The 24,760-nt window shown below is 34.5% G+C and overlaps 2 protein-coding genes and 1 long non-coding RNA gene across 9 annotated transcripts; 2 read left to right on the top strand and 1 right to left on the bottom strand.

Annotated features, from left to right (window-relative positions):
• The first annotated feature begins 2,273 nt into the window (after nucleotides 1-2,273).
• Nucleotides 2,274-13,926, top strand: LOC140802266 (probable LRR receptor-like serine/threonine-protein kinase At1g67720). 7 transcript variants are annotated; one of them, XR_012111613.1, is made up of 17 exons: nucleotides 2,274-2,433; nucleotides 3,645-4,182; nucleotides 5,065-5,576; nucleotides 5,799-5,931; nucleotides 6,016-6,087; nucleotides 6,176-6,244; nucleotides 6,335-6,406; nucleotides 6,609-6,677; nucleotides 7,325-7,479; nucleotides 7,559-7,821; nucleotides 9,893-10,019; nucleotides 10,107-10,172; nucleotides 10,249-10,435; nucleotides 10,835-10,967; nucleotides 11,722-11,997; nucleotides 12,610-12,826; nucleotides 13,051-13,926. XR_012111613.1 is itself a non-coding variant. In XM_073157730.1 (16 exons), exons 1-16 carry the CDS (start codon nucleotides 2,364-2,366, stop codon nucleotides 12,649-12,651), a joined length of 2,706 nt encoding a protein of 901 aa, XP_073013831.1. In that variant the 5' UTR covers nucleotides 2,274-2,363; the 3' UTR covers nucleotides 12,652-13,926. The 7 variants fall into 7 exon arrangements, 4 of the variants coding, with proteins under 4 accessions (XP_073013831.1, XP_073013830.1, XP_073013829.1 ...); XR_012111611.1 differs by having other exon boundaries at nucleotides 12,610-12,952; XR_012111612.1 differs by having other exon boundaries at nucleotides 12,610-12,955.
• On the bottom strand, nucleotides 12,965-13,792 carry LOC140802267 (uncharacterized). Its single transcript, XM_073157733.1, has one exon. The coding sequence runs from the start codon at nucleotides 13,790-13,792 to the stop codon at nucleotides 13,181-13,183; it is 612 nt and encodes a 203-aa protein (XP_073013834.1). The 3' UTR covers nucleotides 12,965-13,180.
• A 3,597-nt stretch (nucleotides 13,927-17,523) lies between the features above and the next one.
• LOC140801603 (uncharacterized) lies at nucleotides 17,524-21,128 on the top strand. The gene is made up of 2 exons (XR_012111487.1): nucleotides 17,524-17,635; nucleotides 20,430-21,128. It is a non-coding gene; the product is annotated as an uncharacterized lncRNA (long non-coding RNA).
• The last annotated feature ends 3,632 nt before the right edge of the window (nucleotides 21,129-24,760 follow it).

Raw genomic sequence — 24,760 nt, 5'->3', positions numbered from 1 at the left:
ATGTTTCATAATATGGGTCGAATTAAGTCTAACCTAGTCAGGTTTTGTATTTGAATTTTGCCTGATATAGGTTTAAAAATAATATTATAATTAATATTTTGCATCTCATTTAGTTTAAAATATAATATAAATTTTTTTTTTATATTTTTGTATGAAATTTTAATTTAATTTTCACATTTACTTACAGATTGCTTGTATATTTCAATAATTATACCTCTAGTTTTAGAAATGAATTTACTATCTATATATATAATTTATTTTATAAAATATCACATTAGGGAGGAATTTTTAACAAATATAACACTGGCTACTAAGCTAAGTGGATGATTCCATCATTGTGTGTATCTACAAATTACACCCACATTAAGCATTTATTTTTACAAATACCCCCCTCTCGTTACTAATCAGACAATTAGTTCAAAATAGCGAGGCATTTCTAATATAAATGAACAATCTAGAGGGTTAATATGCAAATATAAATAACATAGGAGGGTTTCCGCAAAATTATACTTACAATTTTACAAAAAATCCTCATGGAAAATATCCGTCCGCATTATTTACAATTTGTATTACCCCCCCATATTATGTATTTTTATTGCAAATAGCCGTTTTGACTTTAAAGACCACGGAATAATCACTAATGGCGGAGGACGTTCTTGGAAAATATATGCTTAATGCAGGGGGTAATATGCAAGTATGCATAATGCTTTCGGATCTTCTACAATATAACCATCTTTCAAGGTGGTAATAGCAAATAGACTATATATATATATATATATATATATATATATATATATATATGTATATATGAGTGACAGAGTTAGATTGTAAAATTTCTTTTCTTTTTTCAGCCATTTAGTACGTTTTGAGATTCTAAAAAAGAATCCAATAATCACCATAAATGTTTCTTTTCTTTTAATTTTTTTTTGATAATTTATGAGTATATCATATGATACAATAGAAATTTTTATTAACAACTATTAAATATATGTCAAATATCCATAAACATCGTAAAACTATCTACCACGGAGAGAAATCTCTTATTTTTATTTTTAATAAAGTCTCACCCATAAACACTTTACAAATATTTTATGAAAAATGACGACGTGTCATCATCCTGTGTATTGATTATGCGCCAACTCATCGTCACATGCATCTGATGACTCTAATTATATTAAGTTAAATTTTCGAGTCATCTATTTACTTTTCAGCATGATCATAGTCGTTATATATATACGAACAATGTGCAGACCAATCCTATAACTGTCTTTTAAAAAGTTTAGGTATACTATTTTATCCATCTCATTATCACACTTTTGATTTAGGGGATTATTGACAAATAAGACCATCAAAGCCTAGCAAGGAGGGTGGCTTTTTAAACACATTACACATATCATTCCCCCACTAAATCCAGCCTTTATTCCCTTCCCATTGTCATCACCCCATATTTAAAGATAACACTTTGAGGAACTTTCCATGGATAAAGTTGTATCATGTTCACTCTTGTTCATACTACAACCTAACCAAAGTTTTTGAGACAAGGACATGAAAACAAAAGGGGCCACATCTCGAAAAGGAAATCCTTGGATGGTAAAAATATTACCTCTTGAAATTTATATTTTTATTTAATTTAAATTTAGGAGTTGAACCAATCATTTTGAGCAATGATCCACTCAGTGGTCAGTTCAGGTCTATGACATGGACCTAAGCTCAGCTCAATTTGTGCAGGAGTCTAGGTCCACTTTAACTCTGACCACACTTGACCCAATTAGAATAAAGTAAATAAAAAATTGTTAAACAAAAATATATTCCACTTTTAATTCCTCAAAAGTATTTTAAGATAATTTTTAACCTAACAGTAGCTAACATAAGAGAGAATATTCTATTACTTTTGAATCTAATAAATATTTATATGATTGGATGTGAATGATAACAAATTGTTTTTGATTAAAAGAAGTTTTCTCCTAATCAAATGAAAGCTGAGGAATGTTGAAGTAATTGGATTTTACTGCTAGAAGTGCACCACCAGGCATAATGGGCATGCAAGCCATTCATAGGTATACTACTAAGATTCCAGAGAAAAATTTCCCTGGTTGGAAAAGTAGATTCCAGAATGGAATGTGACTGGTGAGTGCGAGATGGACCCCTCTACAATCCCATCCCCATTCTTTGTGTTGCATTTCTTTTTTCTTTTTCTTTTTTTGATTCAATTTGTGTTGCATTTCTTGACAGGGTTGTAGGCTTTGTAGCTAAGTGTTGTGGATCCTATATATAGGTAGCGTTGTAGTTGTGTAAGGTTTTAAACCTTCTACTATAAACCAATTCTCTCAGGGTGATATTTTTTTTAAACTCTAGATTATGCCATGGGTTGTTTCCTTCCTTTGCTGGGCTTGCTTCTGCAGTTCTTCTTCTCTGTTCTTAGCCAAGTTACAGGTGTGCTTATTATAAACTTTATTCCCTGTGATTGATTCTATATACAAGCATATTTTAACCTTAAAGTACAATATCTACAAATTTGATAAGAGGATTGTGCAATGTAAAGTAAATAGTTTGTTGCTCTAATCAGTTAATGATAAACACAAAAAGGACTGTGCCTAGTGATACACACCATCTGTAATGTCCTTTCATGCCCTCTATGGTGCTTATGGTTTGCTTGGTTTCCTAGTTGCTACCTTCTGGTAGAGTGGTAATGATCATCTTTGTGGAATGGTCCTTAATCGCCTTTGTTCCTTCGTGTAGACAAATAAATAAGTTTTTGTTTTTGTTTTTTTATTTTCGCCTAGAGATGGGGCTTCTGTCCATTTGATGTATGAATATTTTTAGGCTTGGGACATACTGTGACCTGCTTTGATTTTTCTTGCCTATTCTCTCCCTTTCGTCATCCACTGAGCACTAAGTTGTTTAGGCTAATGTTTACAGTGTGGTCTGCACCAAATAACTATTCGTCCTTTTTGTTTTGTTCCAAAGATCTTGATCCATATGGTTCTATTCCCATAATCTTAATTAGTTTAGATTTCTAATTTTCCTGCTAAGGATTGCTCACTAAATCTGCTACAATGGAAATAAAGATCCTAGAAAGACTTTCTGTTTAGAATAATGTCCAATGTCGTTCTTGAAATTTTTCTGCTTCCTTTTTAGTTTGAATTTGTTCTAACTTTTTAGATATTTTATGGAACACCTAAATTAGTAGCTAGATTGGCAATACCCAAAACTGTTGAATCTGAAACTCCACAGGACTGGTCAAGATTACATTCCAATCTTGATATCTGAAACCACAGGTATATGATTGCATTACTGCCACTAATGAATATCATATTTGCTCAAAAAAAAATTTAGGGATATCATTTATTCACGAGTTGGCATGAGTAGAAACTTAACCAATGGCAGATATAAGAAATTGATCTTCTCAACTAATTTAATTGACTATTGGCATCCTTGAACTTTTTTGGTCTAATTTTCTGAAGGAAGTTAATCATTCTTTTATAGCATCATCCTTTATATGCCACATCTAGTTTGTGTCTCTCTTTCTCTAAAGCACTGTAATGGGCTGACTAATCTTCTGTTTCTGAATTAGATGTCATCTACTTTAGGTAACTAAATATTTGTATCACACTAAGTTAATATAATCTGACTTCAATGTGCAGATTTTGTAAGTATAGATTGTGGTGGATCAAGTAACTACACTGACCCAAGTACTGGTTTGATTTGGGTGTCGGATGCTGGACTCATCAGACACGGTAAAGTGGCACAAGTAGGTGCCTCAAATGAAACTAGAATGCAGTATAGGTTTCACAGATACTTCCCTGCAGATAGCAAGAAATATTGTTATACTCTAAAAACAATAGAACGGAGGCGATACATTGTCCGAGCAACATTTCTATATGGAGAATCTGACTCTGGCAACCCTTACCCAATGTTCCAACTATTTCTTGATAGCACTCAGTGGGCCACCATAACAGTTACTGATTCTTCCAGAGTGATTGTTGAGGAGATGATAATCAGGGCACCATCTGATTCTGTTCAAGTCTGTCTATGTTGTGCATCAACGAGTTATCCCTTCATATCAACTATTGAGTTGAGGCCATTGAACTTGTCAATGTATGCTACAAACTATGAAGATGATTTCTTCCTCAAAGTTGCAGCAAGAGTAAATTTTGGTGCTCTCAGTAGTGACCCCATTCGGTATGTGTAATTAAGCTAAATGAGCTAGAAAGGTGCATTCTTTGCCTAACGTGCTGTAGGTCTTTTACTAATAATTATATGTCATGCATGTATGTTAGTTACTCCCTTAGAGCCTAAATTTTTTTATTAAATTATACATAAGTTGGAAAGTTTCTCTTGATCAAAAATAAATTATGGTCACTAATTCCTATATAAACTTCTTTAGGTATGAGTAAGCCTCAATTGATTTGTCATATGGCTTTGAGATGGAATGCTTAAATAAATACACAAAAATGTTTGAGTGTGATGAGCACATTTATATTCCACCAGAAATCAGTACATAAGGTCCTAAATTTTCTTTTTCAATTGATCTTCAGTAGGCTCTCACTGTAAGCACTACATATGCATATCTGCATAAATCTTGCTCTTCCTTCTACCATTTCCATACATATGTATCTGCCATACATAATGGTACTTCTAGTTTTGGAATTTATCTTAGATTTTTGTTCTATAGTTGCATACTTGCGCACAGTTATAGCCTAGGTCAGTTATATTATTAAAATTTCATTACATATTCTTCAGCAATGTAACATACAAAGAAAATGTCGTCTGCAGAAAATTCTAACTAGTATATGTTTGTAGGGTTAAATTATATTACGCTTGAAGGTGAAGTATAACAATCTGTTATGATTGATGATTGATGTGCATGTGTGTGTATATATATTTGTTAAGTATATATGTATATATATTTGTTAAGTATATATGTATATATTAAGTATATACTATATACATATAATGCATATCAGATAACTATAGGCTCCCCTTTGATCTGTTATAAATTCTTCCATAACATTTTTAAGAACTTCCATTTGTATGACGGGACATCTTTCAATTATGTATCAGGTACCCAGATGACGCTTATGATCGTATATGGCAATCTGATTTAGATAGAAGGCAGAATTATCTTGTGGGGATGGCTCCTGGCACAGTAAGAATTAGTACCAGTAAGAACATAAAGGCAAACATCCGAGAATTTCCACCTGTTAAAGTCATGCAGACAGCTGTAGTTGGAACGAGGGGAATCCTCTCTTACAGGTTGAATCTAGAGGGCTTCCCTGCCAATGCTCGAGCTTATGCATATTTGGCTGAGATTGAGGATTTAGGTAAGAATGAGACCCGGAAATTTACCATGAGACAACCTTATGTGCCTGGCTATAATGACATTATAGTGAATATCAATGAGAATGCTAATGGAAGCTATGCCCTCTATGAACCAAGCTATATGAATGTATCATTGGATTTTGTACTATCATTCGTATTCTCCAAGACTCAGGACTCCACTCGTGGCCCACTTCTGAATGCAATTGAAATCAGCAAATATGTACAAATTATTCCGAGTACTGATATCAAAGATGGTAAGTATAAATCTCTCTTATTATTAGCTTCATGTAAATGATTATGGCAGTTTGAAAGTACTATACACTTATTTACTTAAACTTTTAAACGTGAAGGAACTGGCTAAGATCCGGAATTCTATTCTTCTTTCCTCTATTTGGTTATTTAGGTGAAGCTATTTATTTAAAAGGGAATCAATCTCTGGTCAGAGTTAATTAATATATGCTCGTTGTTGTTGGAAGCTGCTGTTTTGCATGCTTTCCATGCAATGGCTTCTCAGGGAGAGTGGAGGAATGAAGATGGTGATCCTTGTACTCCGGCTCCTTGGGAATGGGTAAATTGCAGCCCTGACATGCCACCGAAGATTACAAAAATGTAAATTTTAGACCATTTATGTATGGAACTCAAAAAGGATCTTCTGAAAAGTTCTGCTGAATTATGAATTTGCCTACTTCACAGATTTCTTTCCAGAAAGAATTTGAGTGGCACAATACCAGAGGCAATAAAGGAATTGAAGCAGTTAACTGAGTTGTATGTTCATCTACAATGTTATTACTGCTTTTTCCATCTTTTAATTCTGAACGTGGATGCCATAGGTAATGAACTACTGATGACTCAGGTGGCTTGATGGTAATTCATTGACTGGCCCCATTCCTGATATGAGCAGTTTGACGAGTTTAACTATTGTGTAAGTTCTACAAATAGAAGTAAATTAGAGAAAGGTAATACATGCACATTTATATTCCTCCACTATGACCCTTACTCTGGAAATCTACAGGCATCTGGAGAAGAACAAGCTGTCTGGTCAGTTGCCATCTTACTTTGCTGAATTGCCAAGATTAAGAGAATTGTATGTAATATTATGATATATATGAACCTTTCTCATGATACAATCTTTGTCAGTAGTATTAATTCATGAAATGCTAGATTTTCTATTTCCATCAACTTTTATGATTATACTATTTATATCAAGCCCTTTGCATGCTTTACTATGTTATTTAGCTTAATATGTTCTAGATATAATACACTTTCTAATGAACTTACTGTTGCAGGTATGTTCAAAACAACTGTTTAAGTGGGCACATACCTCCAGCTCTCTTAGATGGAAAGCTCATATTTAAGTGAGTATACAAGGAGTTGTTTAATTCTTTTATCCTCAAGTTTACACACTTATAGATTACTTTCAATGTCAATTTCCACATTTATTGTCCGAAAATTTTGTGAACTTCTTCGAAAGAATAATAGAGAGATTCCTCATTCCCCTTAAAGTTTTATTTCACAAGGACAGAGAAAGAACTTAAATCTTGTTGTAGATCTTTGAGTGATTTAAATCATATCAAGCTTTGAGTGTATCAATGCATGTCCTACCAACTACTGCTTTCCTTCTTTTCCTCATTCAAAAACTTGACATTCAAACTATATGATTGATAGGCAAAGTATTACATTAAGGAAGGGAGAAAAAAATTGTAAATAGACTTTATCAGTAACACATTTTCTGTTAGCTACATATCTCTTCACAGCCATGATTAATCATATAATCATCTAGAAACATGTCTTTGAAGCAAACTGAACTGTGATATTTTATCTTGTTCTCCCATTTTTCTGGAGTCTGTTGTAAAATGAAAAAAAAGAAGATATTCAATTCAGGGACTCTAATGCGACTGTTTGAAATTGACATGCTAATCCTTGATACACACGCATTTCTAGCTCTCTCGTATCTCAACACATCATAAGATTAAATGTTTAACCATGTCCCATTCACTTTCAGCTACGATGGAAACAACAAATTAGAGACTAACAGCCAGCATCGGAGGAGTCTTACATTTGTACTTGTTATGGCCATTGGAGCATTTGCTGTTTTTGTACTACTGCTGCTTGGATTTTTATGGCTGCTACTGAGTCACCGAAGAAAGCCCTCAAATGGTAAGAATAATGATTATAAACTTTGAACCAATTACTGATCTCAGATGGACCACATATTTTGGCTAACTGTACCATTTAGGTAGTTCTTTGCGCATCATGTCTAAATATTCAATTCCCTTCTCCATCAAACGAGGTGCATCTTTGTTTATTGACGAAGGTAAAGAAGTAGGGTACTTGATCTCACTTGCTGAGATAGAAGAAGCAACACACAGCTTTTCTAAGAAAATTGGTCAAGGAAGTTTTGGACCAGTTTATTATGGAAAAATGAAGGATGGAGAAGAGGTGGCAGTTAAGGTATCAGCTGATCCATCTTGTCATGGAACACAGCAGTTCATCAATGAGGTATTTACTTTTCTGTTTGGTGTCATTTGCCTAAAGGTTTGAATTGAAGTGTATTTCTGAAAACTAACATGTTGCAGTGAGTTTTTGTTAGAATATAAAGTACGAAAGCAACCATTCTCTAATAGTTTAAACTTTTATAGTAATTGGCAAGCAAATATAGTATTAGATCAGAGATCCTAGGTCCAAATCATGGCAAGCATATTTAAGTTTACTTTTTAGGCTTATCAAAATATCTCAAGCCTAGAAGTAAGGGAGAGTGTTTGAATAGAAAAAGTAAAAACCACCATTTTCTACAACCTAATTTTTAGAGTAGTTAGTGAGTAAATATAGTATTAGAGAAAAAGATCCTAAGTTCGAATCATGAGGCACATCTATTGTTTAAAAGATAAAACCTCCACCAATTAAATTGAAGTCCACCTTTAAGGCTCTATCCAAATTTCCCAAGCCCAGAAATGAAGAGTGTTTGAATATAAAACATAAAAACCACTGTTCTCTAAATGTTTAAAGCTTTTAAGGTAGTTTGTGAGTTAACAAGAAAAACATTCAGCATTGAATCTTATAATTATTGATACCTGCATCTTTACTGAATGTACTATATACATTATTCTAGTTTCGGCCATGTTGGCCATATCCACCAAATTGGGAAGGTTGTATTGGCTGGAATGAGGTTTTTTAAATATTTGGGTTTGATCTAAAATGGATCCGAAGTATATCCAACTGTCTTCTTTTCAATTTTTAGCTTTTACTTTCTCTCTCTCTCACACACTCTCCTCTCATCACCTCACTTCATGGAGCTTTTCTTGCCAGCTCCTTCGACTACTTCGCACTCTAGTGAACTTGGGGAGTAATTCTTCTCTCTTTGCTTTTTTTCTTCTCTTCTCACTCTTTCGCTTATCGCTCTTTCTCCCCCACTCTTTATCTCCTCTTTTCTTATGCTGCAAAGCAATAGTGAAGAGAGAGAAGATTTCTCTTCATCTTATTTCTGTAGCAGTAATTTTTAAATCCAGCGCAGAATTAATCATGATTTTGAGTGAGTACTGTTTTTTAGTTTCATTTGTGAGTATTTTTTATTTTTGTCACATTTTCTAAACTTAAAAAATTTCTTGCATTTTAAAATATTTTTTGAATTTAATGTAATTGAAAAGTAGTCTGATACTGGATATGCCAATAAGTATCATTTTTTTGGGCAGCCGATCTCAATCCCTATTTCGATTCGGAACCTTTATTATATGAATGGCTTAACCGCTTAAGTAAATTGGCTATTGGGACTTCTCAAATATTCCAGGCTATGGGAAATTCAAATAACAGCTTGGGCATGGTTTCTTTGTTGCGAAGTTAACACTGTAAAGTTCTCCTTGCAATAGATCAAAACAAACTGTAACCTCTCTAGAGTCCAGATTTATCGTGATGAATTATTCTCTCCTCTAATGCTGCAATAATGTGGCATAGTTTGCTTTCTTTACTCGATGCGCTCCTCAGATGTAGCTAGGTCTCGATCATTTTGAAACACACACCTCCACCATAATTTGTCTAGTCCTTCTAGTCATGCCTCTTTTATAGAGGCTACAGATTTCCAAGAAGCTGTTTAACCTGCTATGTGCCGAAAGTGAAGAGTTAATACATGTTTCTTCGTTTCTTTATGCTACAATCTGCTAAATTACTGCATTTGATTTCAAAGTTCTGTCTCCCTTTTTATGTGCAATCATGTTTGTAAGTTTCTATGCTAAAGAGCCTTACCTATGCTAGGCACCTCTGCTTTCTTGGTTAACATGCTATAATATTTTTTTTCCCTGACAGTGCTTGCTACTTTCTTGGTAGGCACCTCTTGTTTCTTGGTTAACATGCCATGATTTCAGTGTTGTTCACGATTTCATTCATATGGTTGGATACATAAGCAATAGGAAAAGCAATTATGCACGTACAAGAATATGATTTCTTTATATGCCTGACCACAGAATACTGAATTATTACAGTTTAAATTTTGATGTTATGCAAGTATGCAACAAATAGAGGAAATAAATGTATCACTGTGATGAAACTTTATTAACTTTGTACTTGTTTGCAATATTAGGTTGCTCTTTTATCAAGGATTCATCACAAGAACTTGGTTCCATTAATTGGGTATTGTGAAGAAGGATCTCAACAAATCCTTGTTTATGAGTATATGCACAATGGCACCCTGCATAATCACTTACATGGTATGTTAATTATGTGACTTTTGAAGATCCTTAATTCAAGATAATTAACCTGTTCTGTTGGACTCAATTATTTTATCTGGAAATCAGATTGTATTAAGAAGAAAAATTTGGACTGGCTATCTCGTCTGATAATTGCTGAAGATGCTGCAAAAGGTTTGCTATCAACTTTTGAGGTTCATTATAATGTACAAATTCAGTCTATCTGATGGGTGTATGTCATATCCTCTAGGCATTTCCTACTTGCATAATGGGTGCAATCCACCTATTATTCATCGAGATATAAAGACTAGCAATATTCTTCTTGACATCAGTATGAGGGCAAAGGTTTCAGATTTTGGTCTTTCCAGACAAATTGGTGAGAGTGTAACCCATATATCAAGCTTTGCTCGTGGAACAGTGGGTTACCTTGATCCTGAGTAAGCTCTCTTTTCCTGATTGTTCTCGTACCTCCAACCTTCCCTTCAGATGTTGCATAGTTATAGAACATGTGAGATGGCCTTCTAAGATGAGTCAACATAATTTTCTCTACTATGCGAGAAACTTCATGCTGTAAATGCTCCTGTCTGATTCAATTTGAAAGAACACTAGCTTTCTTAGAGGTCTATATGGATTGCTACCCAATATATGCACATTATTAGTCGCAACTAAAGGACCAAGCATCCTGATTATCCTTCAACATGGAAAGAGTATAAATGGATGTGAATTATCATCTTTTTATGTACGAATTTGTTTAACTTTTTTGTGCAAAGAGAATGCAGCAGACAATATATTGCTATTTCTTCTTACATTCATCAAATGACAAATTCTTTAAGCAGGTACTGCGCTAATCATCAATTTACGGATAAGAGTGATGTGTATAGCTTTGGCGTAGTTCTCTTAGAGCTCATCTCAGGAAGAAAGCCTATCTCAGTGGAAGATTATGGTTCTGAGCAGAATATTGTTCACTGGGTATGCATCTTCTTTACTTTGTTAATATTGGATATAGAGGAAATGAAGCACAATATCTTTCCATTTTTTATATAATAGAATCATGTGAAAGAAAAAGACTTTAACTGGAACGAGACAGATAGTACTTGAATGATATTTTGATGGAGGAGCAGAATATTTGTGAATTTTTATATAATGGAATTATGTGAAATTTAATACTCCACCTTCTTGTACCATCGAATTAGTTAGTTCCTTTAGAATATATTATGTTCCAAATTCTAGGATCTCAGCAGTCAGGTTATACCCCTTTAGTGAGCTTTTCTTGTGCCAGTATGCTTCATCATGCAGCATGTTGGTGAGGTACATGCTAGTAAGATTAGGATGTGCCTATGCCACTGGCCAACAAATCGATCCATGATAGCCAAAGGGAATTTATCATGATCTGAATCTTTTTTAGCACCTAAGAAGAAAAATAAACCACCTCATTGGGGGAGTTGGGGGAGGAGCCATGATCTGGTAGAGTAGAAACATATAAATATATCCTTCTATCTATTGTTCTTTGTTTTCCAATTTACCAACAAATTTCCATACCTTCTAGTATATGAATCTGTTTATGCCAATGCAAGTCTCTACCCATACTTGTTTCTGAATTGGTTCCTGTTTTTCTCTCTTGATCATGCAGTTACTTAAACACATTAAACCAAGGTTATGTGATTTGCAAAGCTTTTGACTTGATGTATACTTAATATGGATGATGAAGTAAGTTCTATTGCAGGCCAGGTCATTGATTCACAAAGGTGACATAACAAGCATCATAGATCCTTCCCTATTAGGTGCATTCAAAGTAGAATCTGTCTGGAGAATAGCTGAAATTGCAGTGCTTAGTGTTGAGCTGCATGGAATTCTAAGACCAAGTATGCAAGATGTAGAGCTGGCCATTCAAGATGCAATAAAGATTGAAAGGGGGGACAGGAGCATGCCTGAATCATCATCAAGCTCGTCTACCTTTCCTCCTTTCCGTGAGCAATTTTCAACTGAGACTCTTAAATTAGTAAGTTCTTTGTCACCATAAAGCTTCCCATCTCTTATGTGATTTTTGCATTGTCATGCAGTCTGGATAGCTCATATCCATCAGGTTGAGGAGTCATAGCTTCTAGTAAGAGTAAAAATTCTCTAATATCAGTGCCCTTAGTTTTCCAATTTTGACTATACTTGGCAAACCTTACCGATCTTGATAGAGAAAACTTTTCTTTGTAAGTCACGGTGTCATCAATTAAAGTCTGATGATTATTTTAAGTGGATCACATCTCATGATTCTGATCTTTCACCAAATATTTAAACTAGACAGATTCAGAGAAACATTGACAAACTAGACAGCTTTCTCCTTCTTCTTATGTTTGATCACAATTGATACCTCAAAATTAGTACAAGGGCATTATATCTCATTTAAAATATTGAAGATTTGGGTTTTTTTTGTCGAAACTAATTTTGTAATTCTTCATCCTTCAGTTGAATCTCCCATCTTAATGCTACTCTCACTGGTCAATAAGCAATTCTTTTATCAAACTCCTTCCCTAGTTTACAGGACTGGCGTGATACTGCTCGTGTTTGGTATCATTACCAAATTGTGATACTCTTTGGGGAATTCTTCCTTGATTTGTAGGTGCCTGATGACATGATAGCGGCCGCAACAGAAGCACGTTAAAAATGTGCAACCAGATGTTATGAGCTAAAAGCTAGAGTTGGGTCTTCTATTTAGAAGATTGTTATGAATATCCAGTCGTATACTGCTGTTGGATCGAGGTCCAAATCAAGACTCTATTTACAGTTGCCAGCCTGAGCTGATCGCCCTTCGACCTTCTTCGTTATCTGAGATTAAGGTTCACCTCAATTTCGCAATCAGACATGCTATAGTGTTGAAACTCAATATGTGCATAGCAATAAGTGCTGCTCAAATTAAGCACCAAAAAAAAAAAAAAAAAACAACAAAAACAAAAAAACAACAGGTAGTAGTAGAATTGAAAAGATAAATTAGTCTTTTCTCTATTTATTTCAATGATACATAGAGCTATTTTGCCATCTTATTTTCTATCGATGATGACAGGATTATTGTGTGATAATTTACAATGTTTAATGTCCAAGCCAAAGAGAAGAAACAACAGACAGGACTTCAAATTAGCATCAAGAGATGAGAAATGGTGTGATCTTCTCCTTTTATTTGCTCAAGAGAATTCTCAAATTTCCTGCAGTACAAGCCAATCATCTTCATCTGTATACTCCCATGCAATGCCAACCTTGTAGAAGTCCATGTCATCATCTTCTTCACTGTCATCCATAGTCTGCTCATCTTCCTCTGCAGGTTTCATGAGTTCTTCAGATTCCAACTCTAATACATGAATGATTTCTTCATTGGAAAAACTATCTGGCTCCATGGACTGCCCTCCATATTCAATGTCGTGATCATTGTCGTCCTCCTCCTCCTCGTCGGCATCGTCATACCGACAATTGCCTGACAGCGTACTTCCCTCATCAACCACCCTCCATGAAACCAACCGATGATTCAAAGCGACATCGCAGGACTTGAGCTTGTATTCACCCTTGGCCTTGTCTCTAGACTTAGACACAGGGTGGTAGTGGCACGATCTACACCTCGCCTTCCGACATTTTCCGGTAAATTTTGAACTGTTCGTCGGTTTCAACAGAAGCTGCGGTTGGAGTACTCCGGTCGCCGGAGAAGATTCCAGGTCTTCAGCAGGCTTATAATTGGCTCTTGCATGAAACAAAGACCGTCGACGTCCGACGTCGACGCCTTTGTTCATGCCATGCTTCCACCCTTCTCTCTTCATCTCCTTTGCTAAGAATTTTCAGATCAAGAAGGTGGAACAAGTAGGCAAACAACTATTAAAAGTCAAAAGCTTCCATATACGCCAATGATACCTTGTGAGAAGGTAATACAAGCTATTGGAATACTTCCATGAAACATGCCAAGCTTTAATATAATATATATATATATATATATATACACACACCTTTATATGCATACAAAATTTTTAAACTTGCAAGAGTAGGAATTAAAACAAGTTAATTTGAGTCAATTTCATTAAATATGGCCATTAAATTATCACTCGATTTCTTGAATAAATTCTACTTTTGCTAACTTGCAGAATTGGACTTGTTTGGCGTACAATAATATATATAGAGTTTGTTATCATCTCTTATACGTAAGGGGCAGGGAAAAAAATGTGATACATGCGTGTGAGCAAGCTCTTCGTTCATAGAATTATTATCACCTTATTTGCAAAGTTGTGATAATTGGCGGAGGATTCGATTAAGAATTGAATTGCAAAGTTGTGATAATTGGCGGAGGATTCGATTAAGAATTGAATAGAAGGTTCCACACGCTGTGAGTAGGCGTGATCATAGTCATTAGATGCACACGGTTAGGAGTGAAAACGGATCAGATAGTGCTCAATTCACATCCGGATTTATATTTTTAGTTCAGATACAGATTCTGATACAGATATTTGACGGATAGCAAATTTTAAAAGCATATTCTAACTAAACGGATACAGATAGTTTTTGAATACGGATTAGATAATTTTCGGATACTGATCGGATCTTATATGGATACATATCGGATCGTAAATAGATTATCGCATTTTTTTAGACACAATTAATGCAAAAAACTAAGAGTTCCACGAAAAACATCATTAACAATAAAAAGAAAATAACACATTCAAATACAAAGTCTAGAATTATATATGAGCCTTATTAAAGTAAACCGAAGATCATTAAGAATTAATAAAATATATCTCCTTATTAAACAATAAGTCTCGACAAACAAATTATACATGAAACACCTTGAGAAGAAAATGATGCTCAGATTTAGATAATTGGTGTTATCTCATGACTTGAAAATACTTCAAGTTTAACACCTTCAAATATCAAGCTTGTGCAAATAATGTCACAAACTTATTATCCATGAAACACTTGTGCAAACTTATCCAATAATCTGTGAGACATAGACTATGTCAATTGCAAGTCTAAGATACTCTATGTGATTAGGAAAAAGATTTCAAACAATCTAATAGTTACAGGGCCCAAAGTTTTTTTTTTTTGACATTAAAAAAAGAGAATGACCATTAAGGAAGTAAAAAAAAAAAATTAAAATAAACCAATTGCTAATTAACCGGTATAAAAGCCCACATCTAATTAACCTTCAGGTTTGTGAAGTATCTACTCTAAGATAGCATCTCAGAAGAAACTAGATCAAAACAATGACCACAATTGCTGAAAAAAGAAAAATAGAAAGCATTACTCCACTGCACCAGTTGTAGAAGATCATAAGAAGAGCCTCTTCTAAAGAGGATATTGTAAGAGCCTAAGAGGATATGCACATCATATCTATCAAATTACCTATAAATAGATAATTTAACTCAAATTACCTATAAATTGGTGAAGCGATAGATTGGTGATGACGGTGAAGTTTGGTGACGACGACGGAGTGCTGATGGTGGCGGAGCTCGGTGATGGGGAGCTTGAGGAGGGAGGACCGAAGGAGACGAAGCTTAGTGATGCTAATATCAAGGAGGAAAGACCGAAGGAGGTGGAGCTTAGTGACGCCTAGCTCGAAGTGATAGGACCGGAGGAGGCGGAGGTTGGTGACGCCACGAGTCGGTTTGAACTTAATCTGACCCGTTTTCACTCCTATGAACACACAGTTGATGAGTTGACATGTGTTTAATAATGAGATTGAATTGACTCAGACTAGATATAATCTGACCCGTTTTCACCCCTATGAACACACAGTTGATGAGTTGACATGTGTTTAATAATGAGATTGAATTGACTCGACTAGATTAACCGAACTCAAGTCCATGTTAATAAGATTATCTAAAATATTCCTCATTTTGAGTCGAATAATTAAGCTCAGCTCTCTCAAGGTGTTCATCCTCTACAAGATTCAAAGTAGATAGCAACTAGTGATAAAAAAAATCTCATGGCATTTCTTAATCTTTATATTGCCAACTTAAAATAACTTAATTGTGTTAATTCTTTATTATTATTATTATTATTATTATTATTATTATTATTATTATTATTTTGCATTACAAAATGACTCATTGCAAAACTCGCATCAACATCCTCCTACCAGACACCAACCATCCTCGTCTCGTAATTCGTGCACAAATTTAACGTGGCAGAAATTTACGTCGTCGTCTTCTTCTTCCTCAACTATTAATTCTGATAATTCCGACAGCGGAGAATAACCAGCAAAATCATCGTCGCTATCATCATCATCATCATGGTAATCAAAGCCGAGCATATCACGACCAGCCGAGGCGCCGGCGAACCTCGCCCAATGGTTGAACGCCATGTCGTTGTATCGGATCTTGTGGGCCCCTTTGGCCTTGAGCCGGGCTTTTGAGACCGGGCTCGTGTGGCATCCCCGGCACCGGCACCGGGGCGGAGGCCGGCCGCCGCACCGGCCGGTGTAGCGCGAGCGGTTGGTGGACATTCTGGTCGCCGTCCCGGTGGTCGGGACGGTGTTGAACAACCTCCTAGAGTTATGCTTAGAAAATCCGGGAAGAATCTCATAGAAAACAACCACGCCGTGTCGCCTCTCCTCTCTTCCCATTTATTTTTGTAAGAATTCTTTGTGATTTTTGAATCAATTGGAAGGCAGTGAATTTGTAAGTGGTTTGCTACTTGGAGAACAAGTCTTCTTTGATAGAAGGCTTGGGAGGCAAGTAAAAGGTGGATTGGCATTAATTATACTTCCTTTTTTAAACTAAACCTTAGTTCATTTTAGAAATAACTTTTTATTTTTTTAATTTCAGAATACAACTCTTTGTTTGTTTCAGAATAACTAAACAATATAATAACTATATTCTAGAATATAAATACTATTTATCAAAATTATATTTTATACCATGCTATCTAATTACTATTTTATTCTCAAAATTTATCTCATCAATCTACTTTATATTAAATTAAAGAGCATCGATGGTAATTCTATTAAAAATAATATTTTTTTTTTTTACATTTTTATTCACTTTATAGGACATCAAAGTAATCATTATATATTTATTTTAAAATATAACATAACAATAACTATTCTTAAATTGGTCTTATTTGAAAGTAAAGGAGACCTAACTTTTTTTGCTTGTGATTGAGGTTGGTTTAATGCTTGTATTCTTTATCCTAAATTATATATATAATCTGACCATATTTAGTTATTTACTCTATTATCCTTAATAAAGTTTCAACAAGATTAGTAGCAAATAATTGATATAAATGGTTAATTACAATTAATCCCACAAACTATCATTGTTTTTCATACAAACCCTTGAATATTTTTTAGAGTTAAATATATTTTATAGGCTTCTCGTACTTATACCTAAAATTAATTTACCCTTTGTATTTTAAATTTTTTTAAATTAATCCCTATACTTAATAACTAAAATAAAACTATTAATTTTCTCGTCAAACTTAACTGAGCATAGCCAAATGACCAAACTACCCCCTCATATTTGTTAGACAAAATATATAGTTTTTTTAGATCAAGTTTTTGTTTAACCTATGACCTATCCCTGTCTTCTTCTTCATAGTTAGGGTTTTTGAGATTGGGCATCGAAATCTCACATCATCGACATTGAGCACTGAAATCGCACATCCCATTACTAGAGGTGAGATCTTTGGGTTTTGTTCGTAGAATGGCAAAGCGGAATCACCTCTTCCAAATTTCACATTTTCTTTGTAGAGCTAGGATTCCTTAATCCCTTTTGCATTTGTGTCAACAGGAGAGATTTTAGTTTTATAGTTAAAGAATATGTCTCTTAGGGATATATTTTAGTTTATGTTTGAGATCCATGAAAGCTATATATAATATTTCAATAGCTTGTGGTCCTTTTCACTGATTGCATATGTTATCACAAAACCACGGTCCTCATTATAGTTAATCTATATATTATTTTACTTAAGCATGTGGTCCCTCTAAGTCTACCTGGTTATATAATTTGATCATGCTGATATCCAATTTGTTAAATTTTTTCTAGCATCCTTAGTAGTACTTTTCTTCCGCGGTAGTATAACGATGGATTAAGTTATTTAAAATAGCCACAATTTGTATTGTTGTCCTATAAATTGCACCATTAGATGTGATATAACTACTAAACTTTATAAAATTTTAAGTGTGATCATACTTATCATATAATAGATGACACAACTTAGAAACTTTCTCTCCATGTTACCATATGTCTAAGCTATCTTCATTAGAGCTCTTTGTCCACAGTAGCATGATCTTGATTAACTACCCATAACATTAAAGAAAAATGGTTGAAAAGAAGCTCTGGAAGAGGCTATGTGAATGAAAAAGGAAGAGCTGTCTAAAAGAAAAGAAGAGAATGACCATCCTCGAGAGGGAAAATGACTTATATAAGGAGAGGATATTTTTATCTATAAAATATATAAAAAAATGAGAAATAGAGCTCGCCAAGTTATTTTGGACATTATTTGGGTGTGCTTAGTCAAATTGGACAGAAAATCTAGTAGTATTATTTTAATCATAAAGTACAGAGACTAGTTTAAAAATATATTAAAATATGTGAGGATAAAATGATTTTAGGCGTAAGTACATGGTGAAATATATTTAATCCCCTTTTTCTTTAACCACTGAGACACTCTTAACATAAGAAATTCTTAATTTAAAGAGTCAATGTAGATACATTTCTTTCTTAGCTGAGTGGTTTATTTAGATATATATATATATATATATATATATATATATATATATATATATATAATTTAGAGATTCTATGTGAATAATAAAGTTCACAGGTATATATAAAAACTGTGATAGTTTAGGAGACAAAGTCTAATTATCTATAATATAAATAACTCAATCAAATATTTGGGTCTCTTGATGCATCATGATTCATCTGTGATATGCACTGCTTGGTGCATCGTTGCTATATAAATCAACTGATTTAATCATCAATTCATTCATATGATGGACAAGGAGAAAGAATGGTGAAGCTAACAATATATATATATATTCTCTATTTGACTTTCTTTCATTATGTTTGAATATAAAGCAAAAAATGTGGATCAATGAAGCATATTGTGACATTCATGTCTTGAATTATATATTGAGTTCAAAGTATTATAATTTCTCGAAACTATTGCTCATTTTTATATAGATCATCTCATTTATTTTTTTATAACACTTTAACCCTCTCAACTATCTAATATCTCCTACCCATACTAGCAGTATAGATAGAAAATATCAAATAACTATTACCCCAAATTTCTCTTTCTTTCTTTCATCTATATTAGCATAAAACAATTCTAAGAGCTCCTAAAATAAGTCACACAATATTTTTAACAAAAAAGAAGTTAAATGAACAACTAAAAAGGGTCATTTAGGAGGTTTTACGTATTATGATAGTTTCTTGAGTTATTTATTGAGTTAATTACACTTTGATTCTTATAAACTATTGCTTATTTTCATATAGAATTTTTTATTTATTTTTTATAACACTTCGACTCTCTCAATTATCTAATATTTCTTACCTCAGAAAATATCAAATAACTATTTTACTCATAATTCTATCTCTTTCTTTATTTTTTTTTAATATTAAATGTAAACAGTTGTAAGAGTGCTGAAAATTAATCATGCAATAGATATTATAAATGAACAACTAACATAGGGGCATTTATAAGGTTCTATGATAGTTTATTGCAAATATTTTTCATGATGGTGTACATGAAAATGGATAATAATTATTATTATCCCTTATTTATTTCCTCTTCCTAATAAGTTCTCTTTTCTTTTTATTTTATTGCAGCAAACCATTATGAAAAGTATTTTTGCAACAACAAAAAATATCTATTTTCTTTGTTATATTTCTTTAATTTTCTTTTATGACTTTAATTTTTTAGCATATTTGTTCATAGATTAGCTATGAGAAATTAGAATAATTCTAAATTTATTTAACTGAAAATCCTAGTTTTTTGTAGCAAAAATACATTTGTATTCTTCCTGGCATCATCTCATCATGAACCACATATTCTTTGAAGATCCCACCAGTCCCTCTTAATTCTTCCATTAAATTTATTCCTAAAATTTTCATTCATAGAAAACAAAATATAAGAAAAATGTGCTAGCATATAAGAATTTTTTGTTTTCTTTTCTCAGTAGCATCTCAATTGATCAATCAAAAGTCAAAACATAAGGTAGGCTTTACTGATTTTTGTATAGCCTTTTATTCCACAATCAACAGTAAAATTCAAGTAAAGTTCACTCTTTGTTGCATCACCATAACACATTTGATTCAACAATCACATACCCCCACTAGGAACTAAAATTCTCAGCAACTCTCACCATCATTTTTCATGGCAATTCATATCCCAGTGATTCAAAGAAATCTCACAAATGTTCATCCTCACACTCATCAAAGTTACTGACTTCATCATCCACAGACTGATGGACAATTGACCAGTATGCCGGTACTCTGCCAACTAAACTTAGCTCATCCTCGCAATGCATGGCGAAATGAGCTGACTTGATCTTATGATTGCCCTTGGCCTTTGCCTTTGCCTTGCACGTCGGCCGGTCATGGCAACATGAACACATGACCTTCGAGCACCGCCCTGTGAATTTGGAATGGTTGGTGGGCTTCGATGGCACCCTAGTGAAAATACCGGCGGTTGGAGGATCAAAAATTCTAGTCCTGGGCTTCAAGTCAGATAGTTCAGGGAGGATGATATGGGTCCGAACCAGACCGTGTTGCCGCCCCTCACGCCGCATCTCTTGAATTGCCTGAAAGGCTTTGTGGTTTTGGATGATGAATGCCAATTGCATTCAGGTGGCATTTATATGCACTACTTGGCTGGTTTTCAAGTTGTTTGTTTTACTTTGAATTCTTGGAGAGGAAGTTAAGGTGGAAAAGTCTTCGTCCTTGGGGAGCAAGGAATCCCCCAAAATGGCTAAATTGATTGGTAGAGGATCATATTAAATTCTAAAGTGATTGACCAAGTCAGAAGCAGTATAATAATGGCCCACATAGTGGTTTGCATCATTTTCATATATCAATATTCATATGTTTCAAGTATGAAGGAAACAAGGAAACCTCAAAGCCTTTGACTCTCTTCTTTTTTTAAATGATACCATTTGTTTCATTGTTTGTCTTCCTCTAGTGGAAAGAGACTTCATGCCTTGTATGACTGCAACCATACAGGGAGAAAGATTGTGTCATAATAGAAGAGAATTTTAACCATAGGATTCCAAATGGAGATTAAAGTGGAATAGCAATTGATGCTTATCACATAGACGAAAGAAACATGTAAAATGTTTTAATGATTTGTTATACCAAATTTCCACTATCTCTCATAGCGAATATAACCAATACTTCTCCTGATCAACAACTATTTACAGATATAGCATTCATGCATTACAATCTTACAGAACCTTATGATTCTTGTATAGGGAGGGAGACATGAATTCCTCCCTGAAGCAATAGTAAAAAGAGTTAAATTTAGAGTAATCAGGGTGAAAAATGTTACCACATTACAAATGAAGTGTGAATAATCCCTCACACATTCTTCACAAGGTAGAGCGCATAGTGTTGGAATATGAAGAGAAGGTCGAAGAATACTACTTCCTGCAATAGAAGCATTCTGTTTTTCGGTCAAGCAAGTAGTTAGAGAAGCACTATGAGAAAAAAGAGACTACTACAAACTTGTTGCTTCTTTATAATTAGGACGTTGTGCAATGCTGAATGAATACAGAATATGGTAGCCACTGAAGAAAACGCAGAAACAAAAACTACCTCTGTAATTCTACGGCGATGTGCGAGTTTTACATAAAAGAAAGCAAGGGTACTCAGTATTTTCCTTGAATGTGACACAGAATAAATTAGCCTTCCTACTAAACCATAAAATTAGATTAGGACTGGGTATGAACTAACAATCCAAGAGGAAGACCGACAATAACAAGATGAGAAGGATTATTAACATTAGACATTGTTGTTTTTTGTTTTTTGTTTTCCTTTTCCTTTTTGAAGGGTGGACAGTGTTATTTTTATAGTTGGCACACAATGGAGGAAATTAGGTGGTTCTGACGTTAACTGTATTGCACTTCCATTTCTCACGTTAGGATGACCCAATGTCAGCAAGCAAACGGAAAAATTAATCTTTTCTAGGAGAATGATAAGATTTAAGATTCTGTATAGTCAAGTATAGTCTAGATGTGTTGGTAGTAACAATCTAATTTTAAAAGTCATAAAACAAGATTGCAGTGATGACAAATAGATTCAAGGGCATATTAAACAAACTCAAAACCCCATGAACACCACAGCATACTCCATAAGCTCTACAAGTTCAATGATATATCTTTATTTTTCCTCAAATTTGTGATGTCCATGACAGCTGGCTCTCTAAAAACACTACAATCAAGATCTCTATCTACTATTATCATGTTCTTACTCATGGAGTTGTAGTGCGACCCGATCTTTCGTGACAGCAATGTGCGTTCAATATAGGAGTGTTCAATATAAGAGTGCTGGCTAAGTATCAAGATTGTTGTCAATTGTTCAACGTGTGGCATCGTAAACAAATGAATTGATGTTTTTCCCTGGAGAATTCCTCTCCATTCTTTCCTCTCTCCTCCTAGGAGAGCTCTCCCAGTGCCACTATTCATCTTTCTCTTGTCCCTAATCCTCTAAGTTTATACTCCTCTCCCCCTCCCCAATCCCCTTCCCCCTCAAACCCTGCCTCAATCTACTATTCTTTTCCACCTTCTCTTTTCTCTCTCTATCGTCCTCAGTGCTTATTCCCTTCCCTTCTTTACTATTTCTTCCATGGCTACCACAGATGATGAGCTTCTCAAAAAGTTCTCCAAGCTCCTTATGGTAGATGGCATGGAGGAAGCTATTCCTTTTTCCAAAGAAAACACTGAGAAAAATAATGAGGTATGGGATGATACATATTGAAAAAAACTTAATAAACGTTTATCGTACACTATTAATAATAATATAAAGAAAATAAAATGTAAAATAATAATCTCAAACATAGATTTTTACGTAAAAAAACTCTAAAACCGAATAAAAAATTTACGAATTTAAACTCGAATTAAAACCAACCACTAAAACAACATGAAGCTTGTAGATCACCCGTTGATCTTCATAGCTCAACTGTAACACCCTTAATGCCTCCCCCCCCCCCCCCAAAAAAAAAATAAATGCATGCGCCATGCATGTGCACTCTAACCGCAGCGCGCTGTTTGGACCATTTTGTTCGCAATGTCGGTCCTATTGTATTTACTGTTTTTGAGTCTATAAATGAGATGTCAACTCCATGTCTTTTGCATATTTTTGAGTGTCTTTTGGTTTCCTTCAAGAGCTCCTTGCAAAGCAACCTTGGAATCACAATATTAGTGTTGTCACAACACTAGTTTGAGATTTTCTCCGCACATGCCTACAAAACTTATGGGCCAAAATCTAAATGGGGCTTACTTTCAAAATGTAACGCCCCATAAGACCTTTGATCCCCTAGGTTGCGGAATTGGGGATGCTCATACTTAGTAGTATAGAAGAACTATCGAGAAATATTAAGTGAGCTAGCTTCGCAACCGAAGTGCCACTGGTTCAATAATGTTCATTTTGCCCTCGATGCTATCCTGTCCCTTTAAATTTCTTATCGTTGGCATGTTTTGTAACTTCTTTTCCAATCAATAGAGAATCGCAATCTTCTTGCCAAATTGTATATTTTGCTTGTCTTTGCTTTATCGCAATCCAAAAACAAGTGCATCGCTTGTGAAGCGAACGACTGACTTAACTTTGCAATTTGGAAGTTGAGTGCCGTGCAGTCTTTGTCCATCTCAAAGACTTAGTCCATGATAGCGCGCCATTAACCCATTCCTCTCTTCCCTTACCTCTCGCAGATAGTTGTGAGAGGTGGGAGAGAAAGGTGTCGGAGTGGAGTCGGACTCCACTCTGCCCCCTCTCCCTCCCCTCTCATTCCTATAAAATCCTAACCTCCCCTCGTCTCTTCTCTTTCTCCAGTCTCTCGCTTCTCCCTCTTTCCTTCCTCTTTCTTCTCTTTCTCCAGTCTCTCACTTTTCCCTCTTTCCTTCCTCTTTCTCTATTTTCCCTATTCGTGCCGCCGAAGGACTTGACGAGGGTCGCGGATCACTGGAGTGCCGGCGGACCAAATCAAAACCCCCACTTCAATCCTCAAGTCAGCCTTTATCTTCCCTTATAATTAATTTGATTTTTTGCTTAGTAAATCATAGATAAAATCCTAGTTTTAATGTTTTTACCTTTGCTAGAGAAATTTGCAGGTCGGCGACTTCGGGTCGACCAACCACCGGTCTGGAAAGTTTTCCTACATTAATCCCTTTCCGTGGGTACCAAATTTGGGTACCCACGAGGTGCGTATCGCCTCCCACCGCCAGTTTCTTGGACCGCTGTCAGCCATTATTTAGTCTTTCAATTTTTATCTTTTATTATTTATGTTAGCTACTTTCTAGAATTTTTCAATCATGCTTATTAATATAAATTTAGGATAATACAGAACTACGTTAGCTAGTTAAATTTATTAACCATTCCAATTTTATTATTAATGGCTATGACATTTATAACTAAGGATAATTTTAATTTTATAATTAATGACCTGTTTAATTAATAAAAATAATATTATAAATAGTGATGAATAAATGCAAGACTAAGTCACCTTTCTGGACTTAGAAAATCAAACTTAATTTATACAACAAGGTAGTTAGTTCTACAACCTCCTCGAGTAATCCCTCACCC

The sequence above is a fragment of the Typha latifolia genome, chromosome 15 (genome assembly GCF_019914945.1).
Source record: "Typha latifolia isolate L0001 chromosome 15, TyphaL0001v2, whole genome shotgun sequence".
Classification (NCBI taxonomy): domain Eukaryota; kingdom Viridiplantae; phylum Streptophyta; class Magnoliopsida; order Poales; family Typhaceae; genus Typha; species Typha latifolia.
This window is presented reverse-complemented; position numbering and strand designations above follow the sequence as displayed.